Raw genomic sequence first — 13,966 nt, forward strand, 5'->3', positions numbered from 1 at the left:
TATGAAATCACAATCAATAAACCCTTGACATCTACTATCATTTTATTTTCACTCAATATTGAAGATTATATCTCCTAAATAAAATAAGATCAGCACCTAGGAACTGTCTCAAAATATAATTATAATTGAATAGCTATTTTGAGACAGTTCCTAGGGGCTGATCTTGTAAGATTAATATAAAATTGATTATTTTAATATATAAATGATCTATTTTTATGGTCTGTTGGGGATTTATCTTGATTTGCCTGATCTTATATGTGCGGTTCCAAGTCTTCAATGTCATTATTTAGGGAGGTTAAGGGAGGGAAGGGTGATAATAAAAGGGATGGGAATGAATTGATGAGGGGTATTATGCAAGATGAAACAATTTGGAAAATAGTGTATATTCATATTTTAATATTTATTTTATTCTATGATAAATGGAAGAGTTTTATTATAATTAATTTATGTAATGGAGATTAAACTCTTTTCTCTTAATATTAATGGCCTTAATCACCCAGTAAAAAGAAAAAAAATGCTTGCATTCTTGAAAAAACAAAGGGCTGACATATATTATATACAAGAGACGCATCTTTCGGCTATAGAATCAAATAAACTCGAAGGGGATTGGGTGAAACATTGTTTATTTTGCCCCTGCAGTTGGGAAAAAAGCAGGGGTTGCCATCTTAATAAATAAAAAATGTTCAGATTCTTTTCAAATGATAGATTTTGATCCCTTAGGAAGGTGGATTAATGTAGAAATGAGTATGGGAAATAATGCCTTGGCATTATTTAATGTTTATGCCCCTAATTTGAATCAAATTGAATTTTTTAAGAACATACAACAATTACTAGCTGCTTCTAATTTAGTTGTAGCTGGAGATTTTAATGCTGTAATGGATCCTTTTATGGATAAAAAACCAAGTAAAAATATAAAATCATTAGGGTTAGATAATTTGGCACAATCTTGTGATTTGAAAGATATATGGCGAATACTTCATTTTTTTTTCAAAATCTTTATTCATTTTCATTTCTTACATCAAGTGTACAATAAAATATCAATTAGATCATACAAATCACTTGAAAATCTAATCAAACATCAGCATAAATATATAAATAAAACCCCCTCACCCTCCCATCCCTTCCAACAATAGTATTAAATTCATTCAATATTACATATATTATAAAGAAAAATAGGAAAAATTATAATTCTAAATACCCTCCCTCCCTTCTAACTATTTTCTGTTATGTAAGAATGTGTTTAATCATTACAAAATGCTATCAATGGCCCCCAAATCTTCTTAAAATTATTATAATTCCCCTTTTGTAAAGCAATTATTCTTTCCATTTTATATATATGGCATAGTGAGTTCCACCAAAAGGTGTAATTGAGTCTGGTATAATCTTTCCAGTTTCTAGTAATATGCTGAATGGCAACTCCTGTCATTATTAATAGCAATTTATTATTATTTGCTGAAATTTGGCTTCTCAATCTCATAGAAGTACCAAATAAAACTGTATCATGGATTTCTAATAGAGAATTAATTTGGGACCAAATTGATTTCCAAAAGCATTGATACAAGGACAGAAAAAAATTAAATGATCTAAAGTCCCTGCTTCCAGATTACAGTGCCAACATCTATTAAACTTAGAGCTATCTAACTTTTGTAAACGAACTAGGGTCCAAAAAGCTCTATGCAACAAAAAGAACCAAGTTTGTCTCATAGATGCAGACACTGTACATCTCATTCTCCAAGACCAAATACGTGGCCATTGAGATGCAGAAATTTGGTGCTTGATCTCAATGCTCCAAATGTCTCTAAGACCAGTTTTTTATTTTTTTATTCAAATAGCCGTATAACATTTTATACCACTGTGTGGCTTGATGTCTCAAAAAATCCGCCTGAAAGCAAAGGAATTCCAAACTATACTGATTATCAAGATCTTTCCATCCAGGGAACCCCTCCTGAATAGCCTGCTTCAGTTGCAACCATTTAAAACTTTGTGACTCATTTAAAACTTTGTGACTTATTTAAACCATATTTATGTTGCAACTGTGAAAGACTAACAGTGTACCATTTGAAATAACATCATTCAAAGTTCGTATACCTGCAATAATCCAATGCTTCCAGACGATTTGAAATCCACCAATTTTAATCTTGGAGTTTAGCCAAATGGATTGATTTAATGATTTAGAAATTGGATTAGGTGATAAATTGCTAACATAACGTAAAGTTTTCCAGGTATCTATCAAAATTCTATTTTCTTTATACTTTCTAGGCATTTTTATACTATTAAGATGAGAAAGATGCAAAGGAAACATGTCGCCATGCTAAATACAGCCAATCTGGGACATTTTCCATGAGCTCTGAGAGGACCCAATACATACCCTGACGTAAAATATAGGCTTGATGATACCTATAAAAATTTGGAAAATTTACCCCACCCTCCACAATTGACTTTTGTAGAGATACTAAAGCAATTCTAGGCCTTTTACCCAGCCAAACAAATTTTATAAGAATACCATTTAACTTTTTGTAAAAGGACCCCTGAAAAAAAACTGGTATCATACTTATTTGATAACAAACCACAGGCAATATCATCATTTTAATAGTTTGGACTCTCCCCCACCAAGAAAGATGTAAAGGATTCCATTGCTCACACATCTCTGTTATTTTTCTTAATAAAAGTTTTTCATTCTCCTTCACTGTGTCCTCTATTGTGTTTTTAATAGTAATACCTAAGTATTTTAATCCATCTTCTTTCCAAACAAATGAGAATGATTCAAATAATCCTTTGGTACAATGGACATTAAGCGGAAGAACTTCAGATTTACTCCAATTGATTTATATCCTGAAAACTTTTCAAATTTCTCTATCAATTCAAGTAAGCATGGAATGGTAGTTTCTGGGTTTCTCAAATAAAGCAGTATCATCCGCATAAGCAGAGAGTTTATATTCCCAATTCGAATAAGGAATACCTTGTATCCCCTTTGCCTGATTAATGGCTAATAACAAGGGTTCTAAAACAACATCAAAAAGCAAAGGAGACAAAGGACAACCCTGTCTAACCCCCCATTGAAAGTTAAACCGATCTGATAAATTATTATTAATGTATAATCTTGCACCAGGAGAGCTATACAGCATCTGAATCATTTGAATAAAACCAGAACCTATACCAAAACTACTCTAATGCCTGATACATAAAAGTCCATTCAACTCGATCAAAGGCTTTCTCCGCATCCAAAGAAACTAAGAAAGCCGAATCATTCATATTTTTTGTTAAATTTAAAGTATGAAAAGCCAATCTAATATTATTAGAAGAATGTCTCTTCGCAACAAATCCTGTTTGGTGCACATCAATAATAAAAGGGAGAGCTTTAGCCAATCTTGAAGCCAATATCTTAGCAAAAAGTTTTCCATCTACATTTATTAACGAGATAGGCCTGTAGTTTGAAACCAAAGTAGGATCTCTGTTTGGCTTTGGTAAAACAATTGTTAACGACTCTGCCATAGTACCTTTAATACAGTCTTTAGTCAGTTGATATAAATTTAGTAAATATGGTAAAAGGGTATTTTGAAATGATTTATAGAACTCTACTGTAAAACCATCACCACCTGGAGCGGATCCAACTCTAAGAGACTTCAATGGTGTTTCTTATTCTTTTAGAGATATAGGATCTTCTAAACTTATTTTTATATGTTCAGGAACCTTTGGTCCATCAATTAAATTCAAAAATTCTAAACCATCTTTTACCCTATCCTCATAAGGCTCAGAAGAATACAGATCTTTATAAAACTTTAGAAATTGTTTTAAAATATGTTCAATTTTAGTATGCATTTCTCCTTTTTCATCTTTTATTACAATAATTTTTGTTTTTCTTTTCTTTGCCTTAAGATAATTTGCCAGTAATCTTCCCGCCTTATTTGAGTTTCCATAATACTGAGTTTGCTGAGAAAACAAATCCTTCCTTACAAATCTAGAAGACAACTCATTATATTTAGCTTTTGCTTTTAATAAAGCTTGTAGGGAATTTTGTTCCCATCTATTAACTAATTTATTTTCCAAATATTTAATTTCTTTCTCCAAGTCATAAAATTGTTTTTTTAAATTGTTTTCTAATATATGCCGAATATGAAATAATATTACCTCTCATGGTAGCTTTAAATGCATCCCATTTCTACACTAACATCATCAGAGGCATTAATTTGAAAAAATTCAATCATTTTCAATTTAAATTCGTCAAGGATCTTTGAATCCGCAATCAAAGTATTATCAAATCTCCAAATAGGTTTACAACCATTTTGTTCATCATATAGTAACTCAATCCAAACACCACCATGATCAGACAAAATGATAGGATCTATGATGGCTTTTGTTACATTCTGGACTATTTGATTTGAAACAAAAATATAATCTATTCTTGAAAAAGACGTATGGACCTGTGAACAAAAGGAAAATTCCTGATCATTAAAATGAAGAATACGCCATATATCAATTAAATTACAAAATTGTACCAAATTATCCAACCCTAATGATTTCATAATTTTACTTGGTTTTTTTTAATCAATTATTGGATCCATAACAGCATTGAAATCTCCAGCCACTATTAAATTAGAAGTAACCAGTAATTGTTGTAAATTTCTAAAGAATTCTGTTTGATTCGTATTTGGGGCATAGATATTGAACAAATCAAGGGTAGTATTTCCCATGCTCATTTTGACATGTACCCACCTACCTAAAGGGTCCGAATCAATCATTTGAAAATTGGCTTTACATTTCCTATTAACTAATATAGCAACCCCAGCTTTTTTCCCAATTGCTGGAGCAAAAAACTTTTATAAACCCAACCCTCTTCCAATTTCCTAGATTCTAGTATGGACAGATACGTCTCTTGAATAAAGTATAAATCAGCGTTTTGCTTTTTTAGGAAAGCTAACATTTTCTTTTTTTTAACCTGGTGATTAAGGCCATTGACGTTTAAAGAAAAGATCTTAATCTCTATCTGTCATATGCAAATACCAACAATGATAATTAAAATTATTCAATTTGAAATAATTAGACATCAATACACATATGAAATTGATTTCTTACATCCCCATCCTTACCTACCTTCTTATCCCTAATAGTAAATAACTCCCCCTTTATCCCTCCCCTTCCACCCACAGAAATTGCTAGCCTTGGAACACACATGGAATTGGTAACCGCAATACCCCCCACCCAGGCAACATTTAATCACATTTTCTTCTCCCAAAAAAATACATAACAATATGTTCATAATACATTATGAGACAAGTAATCATTAGAAGTATCTTTTGTAATTATGCATTCTTACCTATTATCCCAGGGGTGTCAAAGTCCCTCCTCGAGGGCCGTAATCCAGTCGAGTTTTCAGGATTCCCCAATTAATATGCATTGAAAGCAGTGCATGCACATAGATCTCATGCATATTCATTGGGGAAATCCTGAAAACCCGACTGGATTCCGGTAAAGAAATCTTCATATAGATTTAATTATAAATTATTTCATTATAGCTAGATTACCATTTCATATGATATCAATTGATCCTTCTAATACCCTTTAGACAGAATTATATTTAATCAACTTTATTATAAAAATTCCTCAATCAATATGTTACTATTAAATAATTGAAATTTCCAAAATTTCATGAGTAATCTATAAAGATTATCCATGACCAACCCAGAATGCAACAATATTAACTTCTTTTCTCTAATACTGCCATCAGTTTAATCAGACATAGTAAACTATCTTCTCATTTAATTAAGATATCCATAAACCACCACTACTGTGATAAATTATTATATTCAATTTCATCAAAATATCATCAGCAATTTATATTTAGCAATAAAACATAACTGCTGCAAGTAACATAAACTGTACTTGTTGAAAATTAATAAATCAGAACAGAAATATCATTACATTTTTGAACCAAACAAAATCATATTAAGTGCATCTCAATCTTTCACTTTCATCCCTTTTTCCTTTTCATTCTTCTTTTCTTCTCAATCTTCTGTTCTTCTCTCACAATCTTCATTTCTTATCTTCATAGGAAGTGATTGCATTTAAAAAGACATTGACTCAGTACTTGTCAAGAAATCTTTAACTTTTCCAGTTCATCAAAGTACAGGGACTTATTTCCATTTGATACCCTCATTCTTGCAGGAAAACACAGTCCATATTTGAGACCCTTTTCTTTCAAATGTGGCCTCAGCTGAAGAAACTGTTTTCTTATGTCCGCAGTATGCTTTGCAAAATCTGGCAAGAATAGCAACTTTGAACCTTTATAGTTTAAATTTCTGTCAGCTTTAGCCAAATTCAAAATCTCTAAAGCCTGCTGGAACCTTAAGACCTTGAATATTAAAGGCCTTGGCTTCACTTGGCTAGCTGACCGTTTGTATGGAATTCTGTGTGCACATTCTATCTCTAGGGGATGTTTTGAATTTAACTACAGTAACTTTGGTAAAAGATTTTCCAGGAACTGCACAGCGTTTTCCCCTTCCAAATTCTCAGCCAAATCAATAATTTTCACATTCTTCCTTCTTCCACAATTCTCATAATCTTCAAGTTGCTGCTTTAAGTCTTTAATATCCTTACTGTCAGCTTTACATTGCACCGCAGTGATTTCCAACTGCCCCACTTTGTTTTCCAGTGTCAACATTCTCTGACTGGCAATCTCCATCTGCCTGTTAATATTTACTACCTCTTCTTTCCCTTCAGCGATCCTGCCTGCATTATCCAGAAGCATTTGTCTCAGGCTCTGAAATTCAGCCATCATTTCACTCCTGTCTAGCACATCAACGGTTTCAACAGGGAGAGGCACCTTCGACGGCGTGCACGGGGCTTGTTTCATCCTCTTAGCAGATCCCCCCCCCCCGCCACGAAGGCAGTATATATTTTCGCCTGCCGCGTAGCCACCATACTCCCCAATACTTTAACAATATTTTAGCTTCGAAAAAACCGCGACGTACTATTTATATTCACAGCGAATCTCCTGGGTTTAAGGAGCTCCACGATTACACTGCCATCTTGTGTGCTGCCAAGCCACGCCCCCCTCTCGAATACTTCATTTTAATGATCAGGAATTTACTTTTTGTTCACAAGTTCATAAATCATTTTCAAGAATTGATTATATTTTTGTATCAAATTCACTGGTACAACAAGGGGGCACAAGGGGTGTGGATTGATTTTAAACTTGAAGATAAGGATAAAAATAGATCAATATGGAGGTTTGATAATACATTAGTTGCGGATTCAATCTTCCTTAAGGAGTTTAAATTGAAGATAATTGAATTTTTTCAAATAAATACATCAGAAGAAATTAGCAAAGAAATATTATGGGATGCATTTAAAGCCATTATAAGAGGTAATATTATTTCATATTCTGCATATATTAAAAAACAACTTGGAAAACAATTTTCTAATTTGGAAGAAGAAATTAAACATTTGGAATCTAAATTAGTAGATAAATGGGAACAAGACACTTTACAGGCTCTTTTAAAAGCAAAGGGTAAATATAATGAATTATCTTCAAAACTAGTAAGGAAAGATTTATTTTCTCAGCAAACCATGTATTATGGAAGTTCAAATAAGGCGGGAAGATTACTGGCAAACTATCTTAAAGCGAAGAAAAGAAAAACAAAAATTATAGCAATAAAGGATGAAAAACTCCGATAGGAATTATTTTAAATCAATTTTTAAATTTTTATAAAGACCTGTATTCTTCCGAGTCTTATACTGATAAAACTCAAGATGGTTTAGAATTTTTAAAGCTTATTGATGGCCCGAAAGTTCCTGATCACATAAAAAAAGTTTAGAAGAGCCTATATCATTAAAAGAATTAGAAACAGCATTGAAGTCTCTTAGAGTTGGATCCGCTCCAGGTGGGGATGGTTTTACAGTGGAATTTTATAAATCATTTCAAACTTCTCTATTACCCCATTTATTAAATTTATATCAGTCTCAACTAAGTAAAGGTTGCATTTCAGGTACTATGGCAGAATCCTTGACTATTGTTTTGCCAAAGCCAAATAAAGATCCTACTTTCAAATTACAGGCCTATTTCTTTAATTAATGTGGATGGAAAATTATTAGCTAAAGCACTGGCAATGCGGTTGGCTAAGGCTCTCCCTTTTATCATTGATGTGCATCAAACTGGATTTGTTGCGAACAGACATTCATCTAATAATACCAGATTGGCTTTTCACACATTAAATTTAACAAAAGACATGAATGATCCAGCTTTTATGGTATCTTTGGATGCAGAGAAAGCTTTTGATAGAATGGAATGAACATTCATGTATCAGGCATTGGAATGGTTTGGTATAGGTTCGGGATTTATACAAATTATTCAAACTTTGTATAGCTCCCCTAAGGCTAGATTATATATTAATAATAATTTATCAGAACGTTTTAATTTGCATAGGGGAGTTAGACAGGGTTGTCCACTATCTCCTTTGCTCTTTGATATTGTTTTAGAACCCTTATTATTAGCTATTCAACAAGCAAAGGGGATACAGGGTATTCCCCGAAAAGATTGGGAATATAAAGTCTCTGCATATGGAGATGATATATTACTTCATTTGAGAAATCCAAGAATAACCATTCCATGTTTGTTGGAATTGATAGAAAAATTTTGAAAATTCTCAGGATATAAGATAAATTGGAGTAAATCTGAAATTCTTCCACTTAATGTACATTGTACAAGGAGTTTGTTTGATACATTCTCATTTGTATGGAAGGAAGATGGACTAAAATATTTAGGTATTTGGATTAAAAACACACTAGAAGATACGGTGAAAGAGAATGAAAAATTTATATTAAAAAAGGTAACAGAAATGTGTGAGCAGTGGAATCCTTTGCATTTATCTTGGTGAGGGAGAGTTCAAACTGTTAAAATGATGATATTGCCTGTAGTTTGTTATCCAATGGGAATGATACCTGTTTTTTTCAGGGGTCTTTTTATAAAAAATTGAATTCTATTCTTACAAAATTTGTTTGGCTAGATAAAACTCCTAGGATCGCTCTAGTATCTTTACAAAAACCAATTAAGGAGGTCGGGGTAAATTTTCCAAACTTTTATAGGTACCATCAAGCCTATATTTTACGCCAAGGTATGTATTGGATCCTCCCTGAGCTCATTGATTACTCCCCGGATTGGTTGTATCTGGAATGGTGACTCATGTTTCCTTTACATCTTTGTCATGTCCTTAGTATCAAGATGCCTAGACTGTATAAAGATAACAGAATTTTAATGGACACATGGAAAAAATTACGATTTGTCAGCAACCTAAAAATATTCCTATTAGTAAATCAACAAATCAAACCATATGGCTAAACCCCAAGATTCAAATTGGCGGATTTAAGATCATCTGGAAGCATTGGATAAAGGTATAAGGATGTTATTTTAAATGGTAAACTGCTTGATTTTTCACAGTTGCAGCATAAATATTGTCTTAATAAATCACAAAGTTTCAGGTGGCTGCAACTGAAGTAGGCCATTCAGGTAGGGTTCCCTGAATGGAAAAATCTGAATACGCAATATAGTCTGGAATTTCTATGCTTTCAGGTGGACTTTCTGGGACACCAGGCCGCACAGTGGTATAAAATTATAAGTGAATATGTTAAAAAGAAACCCAAAAATGGTCTTAGAGATATTTGGAGCATTGAGATTAAGCATCAAATTTCAGCATCTCAATGGCCACAATTTTGGTCTTGGAGGATGAGATGTACAGTGTCTGCATCTATGAGACAAACTTGGTTTTTTCTTCTGCATAGAGCATTTTGGACCCCAGTTAGACTACAAAAGTTAAATAGTTCAAAGTCTAATAGATGTTGGCACTGTAATTTTGAAGTAGGGACTTTAGATCATCTTTTGTTTTATTGTCCCTTTATCTTAGCCTTTTGGAACACAATTTGGGATCAAGTAAATTGTTTATTGGAAAAGCATGTGGCATTATCTTATGATACAGTACTATTTGGTACGTCTATGAGGAAAAAGAGCCAAATATCATCACATAACAATAAACTTTTATTGATAATGACAGGAGTCACCATTCAGCATATCACAAGTAATTGGAAAAATTACAGTAGACTCAATTACAATTTCTGGTGGAACTCATTATATCACATATATAAAATGGAAAGAGCACTAGCTATACAACAAGGAAGCTATAAGAAATTTAATAAAATTTGGGAGCCATTAACTTCTTATTGTAATGAGTAAACACCATTTTCTATTGTAATATACACCGTCTAGTGATTAGGGGGAGGGGGAGGTATATTTTACATTTTTCTTATTGGGGAAATAATAGAGGAATGTTGGAAGGGGAGGGTGGCAATTTTATGTATTGTAAGATAAATCAGAAAGATTGTCAAGTGATGTGTTTAATTGTATTATTTTATTGTTTGTGCACTTGATGTAAGATTGAAAACGAATAAAGAATTTATAAAAAAAAAAAAAAAGAAAGAATCACTTAACTAAAGAGACATAGTTTTTTATATTTTTAAAGAGTTTGTGTGTAGTGGATGATTTTTCTTTGACATGTTTATTTTATTAAAATAAGCTTATGTAACAGTTTTTGCCTATATTCAATATATATTTTTAATTTATAATAAAATCTAAACATATATCAGTGAGGTTAGCATGAAAAACTTAAAGCTACAACTATAGTTTCTGGTTGTTTGAGAGTTACTGTACAAATAGTTTGTCTCCCTTCCCACCTCACTATTAACCCCCACTTGTAGGTCCAGCATCTGTTCTTCCCTTCTTTCTGGGTAACTTTCTCTCCTAGTCTTCTCCCCCCAGTTATGAGTCTAGCATCCCTCCATCTCCCCTTCCCTGCACTCTGCTGGACCCTCCCCCCCATTTTTGGTCCCCCTTCCTCCATGCGGGTCTGGCCTCCTGGACTCTCCTCACTTACTGAAGCAGCAGGTGGTCATTAGAGGCAGCGCTGAAAATAGGCTGCTCCAGGCCATCCCTGGCAGGGCCTTTCTTCTGCCATGTCTGAAGTGAAGTGTCATAGAAAAGGCCCTGCTAGGGCTGGCCATAAGCAATCTGTTTTCAGTACTGCCTCTGCTGCTTCAGTAAGTGAGGGGAGGGGGGGCGGGTTGCGGCTCAGGACCACTGCTGCTGCTTCAGGGTTGGAGTGAGGGAAAGGGGTTCATGGCTTAGAGCCACCGTTGCTGTGTCAAGGCTGGAGGGAGGGAGGGGGGGTTTGCAGCTCAGGACTGGTGGGAGGGAGACTCATGGCTCAGGACTGCTGCCACTACTTCGGGGCTGGAGGGAGGAAGTGGGGTTCACGGTTCAGGACCTTATTGCTCAGATCTTTTTGCTGACCTACAAATGTGTTCATTCTGCTGCCCCTAAACATCTCACCTTGTTTCTCTCTCCTTATACACCTTCCAGAGAACTCCGTTCCTCAGATAAGTCACTCTTAGCGTTACCCTTCTCCTCCACCAGACTTCGTTCCTTTCATCTAGCTGCCCCCTATTCCTGAAATAAATTACCCGAATTTGTCCGTAAAGCAGTAAACATGTTAGATTCATGTTAGATTTGTAGCATGGAATTTTACTGCTATTTGGGTTTTTGCTAGGTACTTGTGACCTAGCTTGGCCACTGTTGGAAACAGGATACTAGGCTAGATGGACTCAGTATGGCTATTCTTATGTTCTTATGTGATTTTTTTTTTTTTTTTTAAATTTTGAGTCATGTTATGTTTTCCAAGTAGAATTGCTTTTAAATATAGCTCTTCTTACTAGATCACTCGAGTAGATGGAGAAAAATTGCTGCCATACAGGGAGCAGCTTGTGAAGATTCTGCAGCAGACACTCCATTTCACCTGTAAGCAAGGTTATATTCTGTCATGTAACCTGATGCATCACCTTTTGCGCTCCACTACACTCATCTACCCCACAGAATATAGCAGTGTGGCAGGTGGCTTTGATAAACCACTCACTGAATACTTTCCAATTAAGGTAAGAGTTGCCATTTAATTGTAATAAGAAATGAAAACATTTTTGTTGCTGTATCAGCAAGTGGAAGAGCAGCCTTGTAGTTAGAGCACCAGGTTGACATCTGGAAAAGTCAGGTTCAAATCCCATAGCAGCTGCTCCTTATGATCAAGGGCAAGTCATGTAATCTTCCATTGCCTCTGTGCACCTGTACACTGTACAAACTTGGATCATATGCCCTTTGGGCCTGGAAATAATTAGTGTGCCAGAATGTAGCTCACCTCAAGCGACTGCCATAAAAGATATGAGCTAAATCCAAAATAATAAAAGTTATTTAGCAGGAAACAAAACTAATTTTCATATAATCATTTTTATTTGTTAACCAGACTATGAATTTTGCTATTTAAACTTTTGGACCTTTGTAAAGCATTCTGTAGCAAATAAGTTTCTAAGTAAAGCTTAAAAGTTAATCTTATAAATGGCATTAAACCAACATGTGTAAGTTTCTGTGGTAACCATGTAAGTCAATTTAAGGATATAGAAATAAAGGTCAGCTGGAAAGTTACAGATGGTTGCTTTCTATTAAACAACGTTTCCCAAACTTTGTGTCATAGTGAACTGAGGTGTTAGTGGTGGTAGTGCATTCCACAACAGAGGTTCAGCTATATAAAAATAGATGATCTATGTTTTTTCAAAAAAACAACACAAAATGAAGGAACATATAATAAGTTTTGGAATATGTTAAACAGTAATTAAAAAAAATCTTATATTGAATTCAAAATATAATTGACAACCAATGCAATTTTATCAAAATAGATGAATTATTATCAACCCTTGAAATTTTGCACAGGATACATGCGGTTGTATTTTGAGCAATTTGCATACTCTGCAATACTTTCTTTGGTAAACCAACCAGCAAATTGTTACTGTAATCAAAATTCAGGATTATAATACCTTGTATTACCAGTCTAAAGTTCTGATCGTTAAGATAATCTTTCAACCGTCTTAATAACTTTAATTTTGAAAAAACTGTGTGGATCATTTTCTGTACCTGACTATGGAAATAAGCTCATTAATATTGAAATGCCATGTAAACTAGCAGAGCGATTGATGCTCTAACATGGCTTCCTGATATACAACAAAAGTGATCGTTTATAGATCCAAAAAAAAAGCATAGTTTAGCTCTTTTTTTTTTTAAATGGGCACAGATATTTTGTGTTACACACTCACAATATCTGCCCCATTAAAAGAAAAAAAGCTCCCTTTCCCACCAACAATGACGGCCATCCCTGATGCACCGCACCGGGAACTGATCCCCGCCCCCCCCTGCGTGGGCAAAAATGATGAGAGGGATGTCCACTTCCTCCTGCCATGCTGATCTCCCCTCCTACCGTGTGGGCAAAAATGGCAAGAGGGATGTCCACTCCCTCCTGCCATGCGCCCCCTCCCCACTGTGAGAGAAAATTAGCAGGAGGGATGCCCACTCCCTCCTGCCTACAGATGCTCCCCCAACAACCCCCCCCGCCAGTATCTTTTTCCAGAGATGCAAGCAGGAGGGAAGCACTGTCCTTCCTCGGTGCACAGGAAGGGGCCCAAAGCCCTGACTAGTTCAGAAACCAAAGGCCCCCTCCTGCCATGGCAGGAGAGAGTGGGTATCTCTCCTGCTGTTTTGGTGGTGGGGAGTAGTCATCCCTCCTGCCATTTTTTTCTTGGTAGGAGGGGGCAGCATGGCAGGAGGATATTGGCATCCCTCCTGCTGATTTTTGCTAGCAAGGGGGGGGGGGGGCGTAGGATTCCTGGTGCTGGGGTTGTCGGTTAGGGCAGTCATTGGTAGGGTTTGGAGGATTGCTCTAATTTTTTTTTTTTTTAAATGAGGCATATATTGTGCATCTGTAACACGCACAGCATCTGTGCCCATTTAAACAAAACAAAAAAAAAAGTTTCCTGCCCCAAACAGCCGAGTGGCAGAAGGCTGCTTTCAGGGCTTCCAGTGAATCTCAGCTGTTCGGCCTTCCCC

The 13,966-nt window shown here is 35.0% G+C and overlaps 1 protein-coding gene across 3 annotated transcripts in view; it reads left to right on the forward strand.

The window, feature by feature from the left end:
• Window positions 1–13,966, forward strand: part of PSME4 (proteasome activator subunit 4) — a 418,332-nt gene that overhangs the window by 196,923 nt on the left and 207,443 nt on the right. For all 3 annotated transcript variants that reach the window (XM_033936116.1, XM_033936117.1, XM_033936118.1), the window contains one exon: window positions 11,758–11,973. In XM_033936116.1, coding sequence (XP_033792007.1) covers window positions 11,758–11,973 — 216 coding nt within the window. The remainder of the gene's footprint in view (window positions 1–11,757; window positions 11,974–13,966) is intronic.

This window comes from Geotrypetes seraphini, chromosome 3 (assembly GCF_902459505.1).
Source record: "Geotrypetes seraphini chromosome 3, aGeoSer1.1, whole genome shotgun sequence".
Taxonomy (NCBI): Eukaryota; Metazoa; Chordata; class Amphibia; order Gymnophiona; family Dermophiidae; genus Geotrypetes; species Geotrypetes seraphini.